We start from the raw sequence: 19400 nt of genomic DNA, 5'->3' as shown, positions 1-19400 counted from the left end.
CATCTCTGAACTCATGACTTCCATATTTAAATGTCTTTTGGTGTTATCCTAAATCTTTGCAGGATCTATAAAGTATTTAATAACCACCCCCCTTCTTCTCCAGCCCCAGTATTCACCAACTTCTCCCTTAATGACTTGAAATTCATTAATTCCATCCCATTCCCAATCACTTGGTGTACGTAGCTTTTTTTTATATTTGTCTGAAACACCTCTATACACTCATTGCCCTTCATGATTTAACTTTCTGTCTGCATATGATTTGTTCATGAAAGACTTTATTAACTTCCTGAGCCAGGATCTTGTTTAAGATGCAACAGCACCATCACTTTCTCCTTTGCAGTTTTGTAATTAAATCCTTACTTAAGCAATTATTTGCTTACTGATTTTCTCTCCCTTCCCACCACAGAATATCGAAGGTCATGATCACCCACAATTGCTCTTTTTTTTTTTAAATCCCCAGAACATAGCACAATGTACTATGCATGTTCTGAATGTGTATTCTGTGAAAAAATCAGTCAAAGCAACACAGCTTGTTCCAAAAAGTAATTCATTTTCTTATTCATTCCATGAATACCTGCTTTCACTTTTATTTGTCTGACTCATTGAACTGAGATTGTTCTTAAAATAATTTGACTCTAGTTACTAGTAACCTGAAAATATTTCAAACACTTTTCTTACCTGTCCATCCCTAAAGGAGACTAAACTGAAATTTGGCCAAGCCCTTTAGGATTTCTCTTCCCTGTGTTCTGTGAAGCTAACATTTTCATCTCTACTCTCAAGTACTCTTGGGCCACCAGCCAAGCTAGCTTTTCCCTCCGAATTTCTTTCCCCCAGTCTTCCCCCCAAAAGGTACGTTCCTCATGAAACCATTGGTCCCTCTCTTCATCTTCCTTTGTGCATCCACAAGATTTGCATAGATTTCATTCTGTAATGAGTTATATTTATTGGGAATTGATAGGCAGAAGTTTACGTATTTGATCCTATGCAGCCAAGTTTGCTGGTTTTGAATGATGGCTCTGCCATGTTTCACCTGTGTGGCTTGGAGAAATTTACTGATATGACTATTCGCTCAAGTTTCCTCTTTATCTGGATACATAAGAGTACATAGTTTTTAGAATTGCTACAAATATTAACATTTATAGGTACAAATCACTTAGAATTTTTTGATTGCTTCAATGGGAATCTTTTGAATTCTGTATATCTGAAGCTTTTTATTGTTAAACTTAACCTGATGTAATCAGTTTTAAGAACCTAAGGGAACTCACATTTAGCAAAGCAAGGAATGAGGGTGAAATTTATCAGAATTTCAAACAAGGGATATTATTTAATAACAAAAAACTGCCAAAAAATGATATACATACAACTCTAGCAGAATGCACAGGGAAATCTTCTGAAACAAACCGAATGATTGTGGTAAGTCATAACAGGGTCTGAAACGTGTTGTAACCGAAGTGAATTTTTATGGGCATATTAAGAGTCTGTTGGGACTGGCACGGTGACTCAACTGGTTAATCCTACACCTCCAAGAGACAGTATCCCATAAGGGCACAGGCTAGTGCTCCAAATATTCCACTTCCCATTTATCTCCTTGCTTATGGCCTGGGAAAGCAGGATGGCCCAACGCCTTGGAACCCTAGGCCCACATAGGAGACCTAGAAAAAGCTCCTGGCTTATGACTTTGGATCAGCTCAGCTCCAGTCGTTGGTGGCCACTTGGGGAGTGAACTAGCAGATGGAAGATCTTTCTCTCTCTGTGTCTGTCCTTCACTCTGCAAAGCTGCCTTTCCAATAAAAAGGGTTTTTGTTGTTGTTGTTGTTGTTTTTTAAGAAACACAACTAAAATGCTTTACCAGCACTGTATTTTGTATTCATAAGCACAAAGTAGTTGTGGCCTGAAACCCTGTTGTGTTCAGAAACCTTGAGCTCATTCAGTTTCCTTTACTATGTACTTACATTGTATGGGTTAGTAGAATTCGTTACTTTCAACTTTAAGTAGAGGGAGTTGGATTGTTAGTATTGTAAGTTTTTTTGCTGCTCTGACATTTTCTAGTCACTGTTCTATGTGGTCCTATTTTTTTTTTCCAACCCAAACTTAACAAATATCTCTGCCTTATGAATCTCGATGTAAATTAGCTTTCTAACAATCAACATGTCATTTGTAATAAATTTATGGTCTCCATTCTCTTCATAAGAAGGAGGCAACTGTTACTATTTCACAATTATGGAATCAAACGGGTCAATATGAGAGTACCTCCTTCCATCTGCTAATTAATTCCCCCAAATGGTAATACTAGTTAGGGATGAAGCAGGTGAAAACCATGAGACAGGAGTTTCGTAGGAGTCTCCCATGAGGGAGGGAAGGGAATGGGTACATGCATCATCATCCGCTTTCTTTTAGGCGCCTTAGCAGGAAGCTGGACCAGAAGCTGAGCTAGGACTCCATTCTTTGTGTTCCAAAATGTGATGAAGGCATTACAAATTATAGTTTCACAATGCCCACCTTGTTGCAAATCTTTCATGTTTCATGAATCTTTCATTTGTCTTTCTAAAAGATTAAGCAGAGAGTCTGACGTCTGAAAATGGTTGATGATAGAGCTTGGCTAAAGCCAAAAGGTATTAGCAGAATTTCAAGTTAAAGTTATACTTCCAATGTGGGGATTTAGCCTAGCAGTTAGGAAATCAGTTGTCCCATTATTATAGAACCCAGTTCTGACTCCTGACTGACTTGATTGCATTCTTGCCAATCGTTTTGGAGATCAAGATGCCATTTTCATCTCCCTACTTCCCCCCAGCCCATTCCTGACCATTGAATGCATTTGGAGGATGAATCAGAAGATGATAGCTTTGTCTGTCTATCTCCTTTTGTCTGTGTTATAAATACACAAAAATAAGTACAAAATCACAATTATATATTTTGCTTAAAATATTCATTTTTAAAATCCTTTGATTATAAGTAATTGGTATCCCAAGGTGATTAAAATTGATTATCTCTCATAACAATCATTTGCCTTCTAAATTTCATAGGAGAAAAAATTTCCCAACTCACTATTAAGTGCACCTTACTATATATTCATAGCCAGAAATAAAAGTATCAGAAAGACCACTCATTTTTGTGGTGGCACTATGGAAAGTCATACGACATTGTGAAGTAGTTTCTTCATATTTAAAGCTGTGTTGGCTGAAGGGATGTGATATATGTGTATACCCCCACACACACATATACACAATTTGTTCCAAATTGGGCAAATCATGTCTTAAACTTGTTCATTCTGATTTCTACATATTTAGGTGTAAAAAGAAAGCACTTAGTTAGGAGTAGCCTAACTTGTAGCCACAGAACTTGGACTTTTCCAATAGAGTTTCATGGAATGCTCACTGTCTGATTGGTGAGCTTCGGAGTCTATTTATAAAGCCACCCTGAAGACAATGTGCTTACTAATCTGCCCAGCTAATAACTCTTGTGTGCTTCAAAATATTAGCTAACTTCTTAAAACTAGTTTCCATTTCCCAATGGGTCTGGAACAGCATTGTGGAAAGCATGCCAGCATTATTCTAGCCCACGCTATGTTTCACAGACGTCCAAATGGATGGAAAGCCCTGAAATCCATCCAAGGTTTTATGATATTTCCATTCTAATATAGCAATTTCAGTATACTTCAGGATAATTTCTGTTCGGTTTGGAACAAGTGATAGCATTTTTCTAGGCTGAAAACTCATTTTAAGGGTATGTGACATTCTCAGATACCCATGGACATCTCTACAGTTTCAATGATTTTTGACTCTTGCTTCTGCAGCCATCATCTTGAACAAAATCTATGGGCTTCCATTTCTTATCTGTAAAATTATGAAATTAGATTAAATTAGTTCTAAGTCTCTGTCAAGTCTCTATTGTATGAATTAACTATATTTTTTCTTGCAATAGAGAAAACCTGTTCATTGCAGTACATCTCAAAATATAATGTAATCTTTTTTTTTTTTTTTTGATCTTCAGCTGCTGAGCTGAAGTATTGTTTTAGACACAAAAGAAGCACTGAGTTTGGTATCATGGTCCATATTGGGGTGGCAGGTCTCAGTTGTCCTGCTTCTGATCAAGATCTCTTCTGTTGCATCTGGCAAAGCAGCCTTAGCAGAGTGTTTGTGAATGGCCTGAGAGTTTGCCCTGCCAGCTACATGTGAGACCCAGATGGAGTTCTAGGATCCTAGTTTTGGTCTGGTTCCACTCACGACTATTGTAACCATTTGAGAGAGAATCAATGGACGGAAGATTCTCTCCCTCTTTCTCTCCTTCTGATTGTCTCTTTCATTTTCTCTGTCACTCTTGCAAATCAATGGAAGCCTAGAAATTAGAAGCAACAATTAAAAACTCCAGAAAACATCCAATGTTTTATCACCATTGACCATTAACTGTGCCAGTGTCTGCTTCTCATCTGTTCTGATCCTGTTTCCTGTATCTTCCAATAGACAAAAATGAAAAATTATCAACAAATACCTCTCATTTTTAACTCTAGATATAATCCTCTTTATCTACTTGTTTCTCTCTCCACATAGTTATATTCTTCTTTTATAATCCATTAATTGTATCAGCATGAAAAAATATTTAAATTCCTTCCTTAAAAATAAATAAGCTCTCAGGCCTGGTGTGGTAGCCTAGTGGCTAAAGTCCTTGCCTGGAGTACACCGGGATCCCATATGGGCGCCGATTCTAATCCCGGTCAGCCCTGCTTCCCATCCACCTCCCTACTTGTGGCCTGGGAAAGCAGTCCAAGAAGGCCCAAAGCCTTGGGACCATGCACCTAGGTGGGAGACCCAGAAGACGTTCTGGACTCCTGGCTTAGGATCAGCTCAGCTTTGGCCATTGTGGCCACTTGGGGAGTGGTTCATTGGATGGAAGATCTTCCTCTCTGTCTCTCCTCCTCTCTGTATATTTTCCTTTCCAATAAAAAATAAAAATATAAAAGAAGTTCCTTGACATCAAATCATTTTAGATCTATTGCCCTATCTTTTTAAAGCTCTATATTTATTATTTACGTATTGCTTGGATTTTTTTCTAGTTTTGGGGGGGGAGAGTGTGAAAAAGAGAGACAGAGCTCTTGTTTCTGCTAAATTTTCTCCCTAATTTCTACAATGACTGAGGCTGGACAAAGCCAAAGCCAAGAGCCAGACATTCAGTCCAGGTTCCCTCTGTGAGTGGAAAAAAAGACTAGCTACTGCAGCCATCACCACTGCTTCTGTGGATCAGTTAGTAGCCAGACCCCAGTATGGGATATAGGGATCATAATCAATGTCTTAGCAGTTAGCTAAATACCTGACCTCAGTTCCATCCTTGTATTTCTCATTTTCTTTGCACCACACTTTAGACTGGTTTGCCCTTTGTTCAACTAATTTTGCTGAGGCAAACAATGACTCCCCACTTCGGTTCTCATGTAGTAACAAGGACCTCCTTTGGACCACTCACAAGTTATGCTCATTTGATCCTGGCATTTGTTGTCTCTGTGGTGGTTCACTGCTTCTCATTCTATCTTGTTCCTCATCACTACCCAAGCTCTGGATATTACAGCAACTAAAAGCCATGTTTCAGAGATTTTTATCAAGCTTGTATGTTTGTTTACCCTATGTTTACCCCCATGAGAACTGAAATTTTTAAATGCTCAAGTCTTCTAATGGCCTGGTGTTTTCATATAATCTACAATGACCTTTAGTGTACTTCACATCTTCTGTAGATTGCTCATAAAATCTGTCACGGAGTAAGTGCTATGTAAATGGCTGATTTCCCATATTTCTAAAGGAATAGTGACAAGAGAGAAAGCTGTACACATTCAGACACTTTTCTTCAAATATTTCGATCAATTATTTATGGATCCCATGGTTCTCGAACCTCATGAATAAGGAAGGCCTGTACTCACACACAAATCCAGAACTCTACCACAGCCCTTTCTTCCAAATTGTGGAACCATCTTGCTCACAGTCCACAACACCCAGCTTTTCTTCATTTGGTGTGTTACAGGGGCTCTACCTCAGAAATCACAAAGGGATTCTTTATTTGTCTCAATCCAACACAACGGCCTCCATCACCACCTGCCCCCACCAACACGGAGATGTGTGTTTCCCCTGTGCATGTCATTTCTCAAAAGAGGAAACAGAAGCTCTGCCCTACAGGTTTCTTGATGTGAACATCTGGATATCCTTCTTAAACTGTCTCTCCATAATGGCACATAGTCAAACATTCTTGTCAACCCTTCATCTTCAATATGTGTGCTCTCTCTCTCTCTTCGCCTTCTCTCTCTATTTCTCTCTCTCTCTCTCTCTCTAACAGTTCTACACTCAGCACAATACACCATGGCATACATCCAAGTATCCCCCTCAGTAAGATTGTGACAACCCAATTTGCCTGCCGCCAGTTTGTTTTTCGGATCTTTAAAATATAAATGTACCCTTCACTGTTTAAAAATTTATGGTGGCTCCCAATTACAATCAGGGGAGAAATCAGATATGACAGCATGGCTATGAAGCGTTAGGTGACTTTTACCATTTGCCTTTCTACCACACCCAGCACCTTCCAGCTCTTCTTCCCTGTTGACTATACCACAGTCACCTGTTTTTTCATCAGTGACTGAAGCACCTCACTTTTTTGGAACAACGTTATTCCCTCATTCCTTCATCATCCCTCAGAAAATATGACTTACTGAATAAGATGTTTCCCAATTCCATCATTGGCAACAAATTCTTTGTTATTTATGTAAGTATCTTTTCCTGTTTACCATGGCATCATTGCTGATTATAATTTGTGCATTATTTACTTATTGGCTTTATTCCTCTTTAGAACAAGATCCAAAGGTTGAAGATTAGAACACAAGATGTGACAGCTATGAGGTGGATATTTGTTGACTCAGGTGAGCAGGAATGATGCCTAAGGAGAGCTGCTGGCTTGTGAACTTGGAGACCAAGCTTGCATCTCTGACGTCCCCCAAAGCTCTCCCTCTATAGTACACAGGCATTCCTCCTGCTGACTCACGTCTACCCAGATCCATCAAATGTTATTGGCCACTGATCTTGGCATTGACCTGGCCCCATTGCCAGGGGCCCACACCTTGGGAGTCCCAGGTCTCCAGTTGGGCCATCTAACAATCTAGTTCCTGAGACTTCTCTGCCTTCATTAGATTCCAAATTCCAACAGACATAGCTTCCTCTTACCCTGATTCTCTTGCCTTTTTAGCTTAGTGTTAACTTTCAGAGATGTTACTTTTTCCACTTTCCTATTTATATTGTTCGCTTTCCAAGTGCACAGTTGTCACCAAATATTCAGTGCCTTTTCCCCCGTTCTCAAACTCATTTCTTATATACCTACTTGGTATATATGCCAATGCTGGAATTGACGACAACCAAATTAGAGTGACTTCGTGGCTGCCTTCCTATATATCACACATTTCTTATTGCCCACAGTCAGATTAGCTAGAAAATGGCAATAGCGCTATGAACCCTCACAAACATAATCTACTTCATAGACAAAAGTTAAATACTGAAAGGGTAAAATGTACAACCACAATATTGATGTGGCAAGTCACCCTCCACCAGCACTGGGGTGTTGCGATGGCTTAGCATACCAGGTGAGGCAAAATGCAACCACAGCAAATCCAGCATGAAGCAAAAGCTCTCCAGGGAGTAGCAGAGAGAATAATCTCACGGTGTCAAATGAGGATGCACAGCAGGTGGCAAGAGAAACCTTTTCAGAGAGTGTAAAGTGACTGAATGAAAGATGAGAACAAGGACAAATTGTAGAAGAAATCATGAGACACAGCGTGGAGCTAATAGACATGCCAAACACTGCTAAATAAGTTCAAGTCCAAATTTTTTTTTTTTTTTTTTAAATTCCGTCCCTGGCCAGGGCACAGAAGAAATCAGCCTTGGTTCTTAGAATAGTAGGTTTTCACATCTCCCCCACAGCATTCACATGATGCAGCCATTCTTATTTTTAATACATTATGCCATGTGTTCTATTCCAGTTACGCTTTGTGACAATTTTTCCTGTTTTTTTTTAATTCTGAATATTTTAAACACAGCATGTCAATAAGATTTTTTGATGTTTGAACTATTCTTGCTCAAAGGATGGAAGGAAAATGATAACAAAATTTGTGAAGGATCAGAGGAACTTTGAGATTGTGTTTATTCAGATAAAACTTAGTTATTGTTCATGCTGTTTGTTAGACCTTAGCGAAACAAGTCAAATATAGTCGTAACAACACTGGAAGTTGACCTCCTGAGTCCAGATTTTGTTTTTCTTACTTAGTCAAATGTGATGAGTGAATTTTAAAATAAATCTGTATGAAAATTAAGCCCATCATCACTTCTAGAGGGAAATAAAAGAAAATGTGATTCAAATTAAACATTCAGGTATAAATAGTATAAAAACATTATACTTTACTAGAGTAGCTTAAACTTTATATATCATATATGTTACATAGGATCTCTATAATATAGTTTATATCAGCAACTTAATGTGTGTATTTATATGTAACTTAAGATATTTTAATGCTAACATAGTTGTCTAAATATTCATTGAGTTTTGCTAATATTTTTATGTTTATGTAGACAATGGGTAACATGTTGTTGGATATTGTAGTATATTAAAACAAATACTCAGATATGATGCTTACAACTTGATACATGTTGCCATTGTAACAGAATTTAAAGAGTAGATGATGGACTTTGTAACGAAGAAGCAAGTGTACTCTGAGGGTACATGGCAGCATTGAGTCTGATTTGTGCCCTTTGTTTAAGAGTTGAAAATAGCCAACATCTGGTGAAGTAAAGATGTACCTTGCACTCTTCCATTGAAATGCCATCCAACAGATGAGTATCCATTTAACAGATGTGACATTTCTGAAAGCCACTCATTTCTGGCTTAGACTGACACTGCACATGGGGGTTGTGGCACTGTGAATTTATCCCCAAATTGGGCATTAGCTCCTGGAGTGCAGGCTGTGCTCCACATTAATGGCAGTTAACAGTTAATTTCTAGGTTTGTTAATCTTTCCATCTTCTTGCTCTGTCATATACACATGCCTACATACACGTTTCTTGTAGACAAATTCCCCAAATGTATTTATTTTTAATCCTACTTTTATCATTTATCTCACTTTCCAAGTTTCAGTCAGTAAATCCTCTATTCTTAGGTTCTCGTTTCTGAAGTAGATAATTTCATCTGCTGAGATAAATGACATGGTAAAGGCAGTTGGAATTCTTACACTATATTATAAGCACAAGCTGCTGTTGATGTTATTATGAATGCCATCATTATTATTTCAATTCCTTGGAATAAGCCTGTAGGAAAATAATTGCCAAGAAACAAGTACAGAAAAAAAATAAGAATTCCAGCAGCCTAGCCAATGATAATGAGAACATTTTACATACATCTTTATTTTACAGAACGACAGAAAGTAATATCTCTTTTCCCAGCACGGAGATAAAACAATTATTCCTGGGGAAATTCCTGGAACACACATTATCTTCAATTCTAAAAAAAAAAAAATAGGTCACAAATCAGACTCAAAAAAATCAAAGTTATCAATCACGTTCATTGTGATGAATGCCATTAGAGATTATATGAGCCTAATTTTAAGAAGTCTGGAGTCCAAGGTCAATCACAGTGACAGTCTTACAATAGGATCCTTTCCGTAAATGTATAAAAATGAAATCTGCCTGTAACCACACAAAGAGAAACAACATACAGAATATAGATTTTCCAGAAAAATAGAAAAGCTTACAGGTGTTGTTGTACATCCTGCATGGTAATTGAATGTCTAGCACAAATACTGAATATTTATGCTTAAATATTACATTTAATTTTTACCATGACTTCATTATCTCAAGGGCAGTACTGCTGTTTTGCCAGTGAGTTGGTTAACTGCTCAGTGAGATAACGTAACTCAGCAGTAAACAGTTAGAAAATGCTAAAGCTGGAATTTGAGTCCTAAGTTGTGTTCATTTCCTTGTGTTCTATTGATACCTCCAGCTGAATTTACAAGTTCCTCTTATTATGTGCCAGACAGCTGTGGACCTAATTGGAAACCAATAATGTATGAGCTTAAAAATCCAACATCGATAGGAAAAAAAAAAAGCCTTGAGAATGTGGTTGTATTTGTGATTTTACACGTCTGTCAAATTTTGACGCTGTTTTCTTTCTCTTGTCTGATCCAGAATGCGTATCATCCTTGCAACTGAGCACCAGAGCCTGGGACGAACAGCCTTGGGCTCATGACCAGTGAGTTCCACCCAGCAGAATACTCAAGCCTATGGGACAGACCCATAGTCCCATTTATTGAGGAACTAAGGATAGATCCTTAGTCCCATTTGTTCAGACCCATAGTTCCATTTGTTCAGCCTCCGTTGAAGTTGCTCCCTTCTCACCAAATGAGGTAGATCTACGTTTATTAGTTTTACACGAGCATTTCTCTGCTCCAACCAGAGGGGTTTCAGTCTCCTGCTGATGCTGAACCTTGCTTCTCCTCTAATGCCTCCATACCCCTTGTTACTTTTTGGTCATAGTTTTGCTTATCTAATTTCTTGCCTCTGCCCAATGGAAAGATGTTTGATCATCAGTTCAGATTCATTTCTTCCATATGCTCTCTGTTAAAATTTTGAACACTTTAAATTTGTCATCTTATGCCTTCCTTACTTGTCTCATAATAGTGAAGAACAATTTAAGAAACTTAGATTTGGGCCTGGAGCGTAAGCCTGGCAGGCAAAGTCCTAACCTTGCACACACCGGGATCCCATATGGGTGATGGTTCTTATCCCAGATACTCCATTTCCCTTCTAGTTTCCTGTTTGTGGCCTGGGAGAGCAGTCAAGGTCAGCTCAGCTCAGACTGTTGCAGCCACTTAGGGAGTGAATCCGTGGATGGAAGATATTCCCCTCTGTCTCTTCTTCTCTCTGCATCTCTAACTTTCCAATAAAATAAGTAAATCTTCAAATAAATAAGCCTAGGGCCCTGTGCAGTAGCCTAGCAGCTAAAATCCTGACCTTGAGCACTCTAGGATCCCATATGGACACCAGTTCTAATTCCAGCAGCCTCACTTCCCCTCCACTCCTTGTCTGTGGCCTGGAAAAGAAGTCCAGGATAGCCCAAAGCCGTGGGACCCTGCACCCAGACAGGAGACCCAGAAAAGGCTCCTAGTTCCTGGTTTTGGATCAGCTCATCTCCGGCCATTGCAGCAGCTTGGGGAGTAAATCATCAGACAGAAGATCTTCCTCTCTGTCTCTCCTCCTGTCTGTATATCTGCCCTTCCAATTAAAAAAAAAGAAAGAAACTTAGTTTCATTTTTCAAGGCTGAGCCTTAATCTTGAAGAGCAGGAAAGAATTTAATTCTACCGCTTTAGTCTACGTTGTTCTGCTAAAATGGAGTTAGGCCTGCCGATCACTTGACTCTTCTGGGAAATAAAGGAACGAAAAGGACTTCATCTTCGTTTCATCATGGCTCATAACATTCATGAGGTCAGATCCTAGTGAATAATTTTTGTGGTGGACATTTCTGATGTTCCATACAACGCCATGGAGAGAGCACAGATATTACGTCAGGATTGTTTTGGCTTTACACAATGGTTTGGCAGATTAAATAATGTCAAGCTTTAGGTAAGTTCCTTTGCATAATTAAAAATTGCCAGTTTTGGGGCCCGGCGCGGTGGCGCAAGTGGTTAAGGTCCTCGCCTAGCACGCCCTGGATCCCATGTGGGCGCCGGTTCTAATCCCGGCAGCCCCGCTTCCCTTCCAGCTCCCTGCCTGTGGCCCGGGAAAGCAGTCGAGGACGGCCCAAAGCTTTGGGATCCTGCACCCTGTGGGAGACCCGGAAGAGGCTCCTGGCTTCAGATGGGCATAGTATCGACTGTTGCGCTCACTTGGGGAGTGAATCATCGGACGGAAGATCTTCCTCTCTGTCTCTCCTCTCTGTATATCTGCCTTTCCAATGAAAAAATAATAAAAATAAATCTTTAAAAAAAAATTGCCAGTTTTTTCAATGCTTAAAAGGTTAAAAGGAATGATCTTATAGGCATTAGCTACGTATGAATAAATCATGTCTAGCATCTTTCTACAACAAACCGGATCTCTTCCAAGGTTATCTATGTCACCACTGGTATTTTCCTTTTGTCTTTATCACACATTTCTCCCCACTGCTCAACAATGCATCTCCAAGCAATGAACTTAGGCTTGCTTCTCAGGAATCCTAATATTAAAGTAATGGGCATCAGTTAAGGTTAATAACTCTCATCATTGAATCTCGATATGTAACTGATGTGTCTGCAATTCATACAGCATGAAATAAGCATTGCTTTGAAAGCAATGTATGCAAGATAAAGATGTAAGTTTATAAGCTATTAAGCATCTTTATCAGAAATATCAATTTACATTTTTATTTGGATTTTGAAGTTATACTAGTTATAGATGGATTTTGAGGCCTTCATTGATGGCATAAATAGTAGTTATTGTATTAACACCATTTGATTTGCTTAACTGATACAGTTGTTAATTGATCTGTTACTGAATATCTTTATAATAGGCTTTCTACTTTCCTTGGATACTTCAAAAGTAAAACGAAGGGAGAGACGTTTTATGTAGCTGTTTCATCATGCAGTGTCAGCCGCTTATTTAAATAAATTCTCCAATGTAGATATTTTGATATGTGTTTGTAGGTGCTTCAATTAAATACTAAGCTAAATTCAAATATCTTTCAGCCATCAGCTATGAGAAGAGTGAGTCCATGAAGGCTTGATTAAGGACAGTGGGAAAACGACAAAGCCAACGTGGCACTAGTGGATTTTGAGGTCTTGGGCCACTGGGGAGCATCCAAGAGCTGCAAAGCAGAGAAGGCAGCAGCTCACTGAGCTCTTGGTGCCAGGCTCAGTCTCAATAATGTTGTAAGAATTACTTCTGAGCTGCACCCCAACTCCAGAGGGTACTGGATCGCCCGCCTTTTCCAACTTCAGAAACTGTGACTGAGTGATGACACATTAGCATCCTCTGCCACAATGGTGTTGAGTGAGATGGTTGGATCTCCTTTGACCATCGTTCAGTGTAACTGAAGTCTGTAGAGCTGTGCATTCATGATAAGACATGGCATGGAATCTACATGACTTCCAAGACACACAGTCAACATTTTTGTGTACTCTATGCCTAGTTATTTATGTATAAAAATGCCAATCAAATGAGTACATATGATACAAATATAATTATATATAAATCTAAATTCATAGTGTGGTGGGAAAATGACACTTGATTTGTCTAAGTAATCAAGTGACATTTCTGAACCAGTATCATTTGAACATAAAATTCTTGAGGATTGCCCTTTTGGGTTTGTGTGTGGCTGGGGACTTGTGGGGAGGAGCTGTGCGAATTTCTGTGCACTGTGTGTGAAATGTGCATGTACCAAAATCTACTGTGCTTCTGATCAAGCACAGAGGCATTTCAGCTTGCATATCTGAAGGATAACCATCGGATATCACAGTTAGTTAAAAGGACCAGGTGGATGTACAATGGAGGTCAATTACTTGGCTGAGTTGGAAGTTTATATTAGATGATTTTATTGTTAATTAGCCAAATACAAAGAGCCACCATACGTATTTCTAGGCAAGACCCTATCCTCTGAACTAGCGTGCTTGTCCTTCTTTGCATCCTGTTTCTGTGAAGTACACTGCCAACAGACAGGTAAAGGGAATATACACTTGTTTTCCTCCTAGGTTTCTGGGGGAGAGAGTTTAGAACCAGTTCCACTTTAGGAGAAGTATGAAAATTCCAAAGGAAATTTTGTCATGGATTCTGGACTGATATTTCAACAGTTTCTAATTAGAAATGACCAGAATCTGGACTAAGAAAATCTTGCAAGATAATTCACAAAACTGTAAACTGGGTCTCATAAAATTCTCAACTTTTCTGTTATACCATGATAAATCACAACTGAAGATGGGTTTATAATTGTATTTCTTTTGATGATAACTATATTTCCTAGTTGTTTGGAGTACCTAAGTAACATATTTAATTGTCTAAGTTCAGGAGATAACCAACATCATTTGAGAATTCAAAGTGTGAGTCACACAAGGAAGAGATTCTGGCTGAGTCTCTGCAGATCTGCTAGTTGGGATATTGCCCAAAATAAAACCATTCAGATATTAAGACATGCCAAGGAATCGTAACAATACAATGGTGGCTAATTTTAATGAGATGGTCAAGATAAGAACTTTAATTTTAATTATTTAAAACAACATTTTTTAAGGAATATTCAAGTATTCATGAAGCACTGATGTAATTAAAATGACTTATAAATGGGGCAGACATGTTCACCTGCAATGTTTTGAGATTAGGAGAAGTGTTTTTATCTCTTGGTAAAGGATGCATATATTTTATGTTACATAGCTTGAGCCTGGAGAAAAATGCTGTATTTTCTATTTAGAGATACTGAGCTCAAATTACGAATTCTTCCAAACAATTGTTTACAAGGTTTCTTTTTCTCTTTATTTTTCATTAAAAGAATCTGACAGATTGAAATAGTATAGATAACACCTGAGCTAGCTTTCAGTTCCAAGCAGCACTGAACTGTGCTGTTGTGATAGGGATCTGATTGTATAGGATGAATCCAGCAACATCTTAGAATTGGTGGATTTGTTGCCATGGTGAATCAGGAATCTACAGAATAGGTATGTGCTTTAACGATGTTACCAGTTTCACTGAAGGAAAACATTAGATTCATTCATCAGATATGTTTATGCTGTACAAACCAAGTATACCCTATAAGAATAAACAATAAAATTATTCAGCTTTAGGTGCTTTGGACAAGAAGAATTTTGAATATTTTTAAAAGACAACCTTCTGGTTTATTTGTGGGAGAACTAGGCTTAGAAAGGTGTTTTTTGTCAGTTAAGTATTACAGAATGATGATCAAGTGTAGATACATGGAATCATAGTACGGTGTTAATAAATACAGCTCAGCCAAAATCTTCATTAACAACATCTCAAACTGCAGATTCTCAAAAGCTATTCTAGAGCAACAAAATAAAATTCTCAAGAATTCACGAGTCTATATACTGTTCACTCCTGTTTTTGTTGTTACAGTTGATATTCTTGAACCTTCAAAAAGTGACTTTCACACACCAACTTAGAGACAGAACCCTGTGCAACTAACTTCAGGTCACGGAATCTTTGCGATCAATTGCATTTAACATATTTACGCTTTCCCCATTGCAACTTGCTCAGTGGGTGTTTCACTGTTGCCTATCATGTCTTTGGAATTTGCTCTCTGATTGTAAGGTTTGATATTAGCTGCAACAAATAAACACGCTATGAAGACATGTACAACTTTGTTCCCTATGAATTATTGTTAAATGATTTTTTTCTTCTAATTGCTCACATTTTTTTTAGATTGATCACAGCAAACACCCCTGCTGGATTATGAAAGACTGAAAATAGTCAATAGAAGCCTCTATCTCATGCATCTTAAGACCTTTGTCTTGGTGCTGCGTTTTTAAGCCACTGTTTTTGATTTTGCATGTTTGAGGTGAAATATTCAGAAGAGTATTCTAAACACCTTATTGTGTATTATTTTATGGCCCCTTTGTGACATAGTTCCTTAATAGTATCCCTCTTATTTCCACTGATTTTAAATATATCTCAGAAAGCTTATAATAGTGCCATTCATATGTTGAAAAATGTCCAACCAAAGACTATACTTTAAGGGATAGAAATTATAGTCTGAAAAATGTCCAACCACCAAACAAAATAGTATGATTACACACATATGCATAGGCTATGTGTGTATCAACAGATTAATTAGTTTAACATACCACTTGATATTCATAAGCAATACAAATTTTTAACCCAGAAACTACTAAAGAGATCATTGTCAATATGTTTTTGCTCTATATCTCCCTGGAGTCTCATCGAGAAGCAAGAACAGGTATTACCACCATTAAAAATAGGAGAGTGATGACCCTGCTGCCTTAACCTAGCATGCCCTCTCCCACTACCTGGTCCTAACCACCCCCCTGTACTCTATCTTTCGCCCAGACACCATATGCTTCCTGGAGGGTGTGCCACCCTGGCCCATCACTTCACTTTCATTTATGCTGCTCAAGGCTGTTCTCCTCTCTGGTTTCATCCACTGCCAGTATGGACATCCTTACTGAGCATGTTACAACATGTCACACACTCTACTTACAGCATGATTTCCTTTGTGCCTTGTTACCACCTCGTTTACCAGACAAGTCATTCACTAGTCAGCAGTAGATTTGGAATCTGCAACAAATAATCTAACACCAGACTACCACCTTGTAATCCCTGCAAGTTTTCAAGATCAAGAATCAAGTCATAATGATTTGAAGGATGCTTCATTGACCTGCTCAACCTTCTAAGGCAGCAATCTAACTTCTCATGTTGCGAAAGTCCTTCTTGCATCCTCTACAGGGAAGGGAACTTTTGAGGTCAGTGATCTGGTTTGCCATGGCTAATCTCTACAGTAAATCTCTTTCACATGATAACTCCTCTATAAATATTGCTTCAATGGAATCAACCTACATGTCCAACAGCTGACACCTGGGTAAAGGATCCATGGTAAATATGTGGTGGAATATTACACATCCATATAAAAGACTTTCCTGACGTAAAAAAGAATTCTTCACATTTGTCACAAATTGGATGGAACTGTGATAAATGAAGTAAGGTGGACCCATGTGAAAGTGAATATAGTATGAAATGAGTGGATTCTTCTTATTCATTTTACAGAGTTACAAACATTTTCTTTACTGACTTATACTTTCTACAAGACAATATATCCGTCTTTCTTCACTTTACAGTCATTCCCTGAATCCAATATTTTGTGGTAATAATATCCTTGTTTTCAAGCAAAAATTAGTGTAGAAGCATTATGTCTGTAATATGTACATATGAAGTGAATATGGTTAAATGTTAAAAATTGCTCCATTTTAACATTAACCATAAAAGCAAAGCTAAAAAGACTAATGCTTTCAGTTCAGAAAGTATTACCAGCATTAACTTAGCCTTGAAATACGTAAAAGGTAGTTCAGATTATATCATAAATGACTTCACATGAATAATTTTCAAAACCTAATGATAGCCATCCTAATTTGGTGAACATATAGATCACTCCTGGGTATGTATTTCTTCACAAATGTCATTTCTAAACACAATCCATAAAGGTGAGTAACTTTCTGAGTATTGTTGATTAAAGTAATTAATTCAGTAAGAAGTTTTGTGTGAATTTACAATAGAATATTTCACCAGAAATTCAGGTACATTTTTCAAATTCTAAGCAGTTAGCTAAAATGTAAATTCCTCATAACGTGTGGACAGGAATAATTCAGTTGCTTTGCGTGAAACTGATCAGAAGGTTTGATGTTCTCTATGTACACTGATGACAACTCATCTAGATAATGCAAAAAAGTCTGGAAAAAGAGGCACGTCATTGAATTATTTTTCTTACATGATACCAAGCTACTGTAGGCATCATTCTATTGTTTAAGATAAATATTTTAAAATTGCTTATGGACAACCTAAGTTTATTTTTTCAATTTCTCTTGAATTTCAGAGGCCACAGTATCCCTCAACATTGAATTACTTTGAAATGATTTGCCTTGAACACTTAATGATCATTTTCTTCCAGCGACTTAAAGCTAAAGTATGCTAAGAATGACTCTTAATGAGCCTGTGGATGATCAGTGTCTGGACAAGCTCCTACTCAGCTATCTTGACAAGTGTGATGAAACTGAAAAGCCGGGAGAACATGGTAGCTATAGAGCTTCCAAGAGAAGCAAAAGCTGTTTTCCAAAAATTAGGTCCACACCAAGATTAGTAGTTATTTTCTTTATCCTTGATGGGAGGAATGAGTCTCAAGGCTTTCCTTGAGTAAATAAAGAAGAAACTTGTTGAGTCTGCCGACAGACACAAAATTACATTACAGATGCCCTTTAGGCTCATCCGATCTCCGGATGAGAAGGTTGTAGCACATCTTATTATCTAGAATTTACACAGGAGTGTTGAGAGAAGAAACACCTGGAAGCTGACAAGGGAAAGCTGCTAGCAGGTACAGTTTCTTCCCTTTTTCTTTCTTTTTTTTTTTTTCTTATGAAATGCTTGCACTTGCTGCTCTAACTCCTCACCACATTACTTTCTCTCTCCCTCTCTCTGTCACGTCAGTATTGCCTTTGGTGCACTCGGGGCAGGGTCACCCAGACAAAACTGCGCAACTGTCTCCGCTTGTGTCCAGTACAGGCAAATGATGTAGCTCTCATCTTGATTTTCCTTGTGTTACAAGGAACAAAAGACTAAGTGAGTCTATCCGCCCTTGACAGGTGCGCCCTCTGAACCAGCCACTACACAGTGCCTTGCAGAATCAATGGAAGCTGACACCTGCATCCAACTTTAAACAATTACATTTAAAAGGTGATCTCACACCCCCAAAAGGAAAAAAAAAAAAGAATTAGCAAGACCCTAATTAAGACAGGACAATGCACAGAAGCTTGGCTTGCCAACAGGCACCTGAATGCAAGCCAGAGAAGGTTCTCATCTCGCATCCCAGGGAGGGAGTGACTCACGCGCGCGCACTACCCATCACCGTAAAGAGGTAAAGAGAGAGTGAAATGGCTCAACGTACACACACCCCGCTCCATACCGGGGACGAGTCTCCAAGCTGCGGCTTGTGCTCTCGGAGGGCCAGGCTGAAGCTGACCGCCCCCACGGCCACGCTGGACACCCCCAGCCCTATCTCCAGCACAGAGAGCACCAGGAGGCTCCCGATAATCTGGCCGCTGGTGCACATCCTTCCTCGGGCATCGTTCCTTGCAGATCTGGGAGGAAAAGCAACCTTCTACCTTCTTTCTTCCTCCAATTTCCTTCCCTCTTTGTTTTCCCCCCACCAGATCGCAAAACTTTTCTGTCTTCACCAGCGAAGCTTGATGCACGAGGGCTGGTATTTCCTCTTCACTGGCAGGTCGAGGGATGAAAAAGCTACCCCAACCCCCTGGCACGTCCAGAAAGGGACCGCAGAGGACTCTAGCGCCGCGCTCGCGGGTGCGATCCAGGAGCAGAACGCGCGCCGGTGGCGCGGCTCTTGGCGACCCTGGAGCGTGCAGGGAGCGCGGAGCCTGGCTCGCGGTCGCTGTCCAGAGTCCTGCCGCCGCCCGCAGCTCCTCCGGGACCCGGCTTAGCCTGCACCTTCCTGGGACCCGACCCGTGCCCTTCTCAGTCCGTGCGTGCGAGAGGAGCTGCGCCTCTCGGAGATCCACAGGGAAATGCCCCGGAGCTCTTCTGTCCCCCGTCTCGTCTCCTTTGTTTTCGTGGCAAAACGCGCAGTACCTCCGAGAGTCCCTGGTCCCCAGGCAGCGCGGGCGGATGGAATTCAGCAC

At 39.3% G+C, this 19400-nt stretch overlaps 1 protein-coding gene across 2 annotated transcripts in view; it reads right to left on the bottom strand.

The window, feature by feature from the left end:
- The window catches only part of TMEM196 (transmembrane protein 196), a 50453-nt gene extending 31639 nt beyond the window's left edge, over nucleotides 1-18814 (bottom strand). Inside the window, exon 1 of one of the 2 annotated variants that reach the window (XM_040965032.1) lies at nucleotides 18650-18814. In XM_040965032.1, coding sequence (XP_040820966.1) covers nucleotides 18650-18814 — 165 coding nt within the window. The remainder of the gene's footprint in view (nucleotides 1-18649) is intronic. The other variant, XM_040965034.1, reaches the window with a different exon arrangement.
- Between the last annotated feature and the right edge of the window lie 586 nt (nucleotides 18815-19400).

Source organism: Ochotona curzoniae, unplaced genomic scaffold, assembly GCF_017591425.1.
Source record: "Ochotona curzoniae isolate NIBS_2020 unplaced genomic scaffold, NIBS_Ocur_1.0 scaffold_3835, whole genome shotgun sequence".
In the NCBI taxonomy this organism is placed as follows: domain Eukaryota; kingdom Metazoa; phylum Chordata; class Mammalia; order Lagomorpha; family Ochotonidae; genus Ochotona; species Ochotona curzoniae.
Note: the sequence above shows the minus strand (reverse complement) of the source record. Positions and strands in the feature narration are given on the sequence as shown.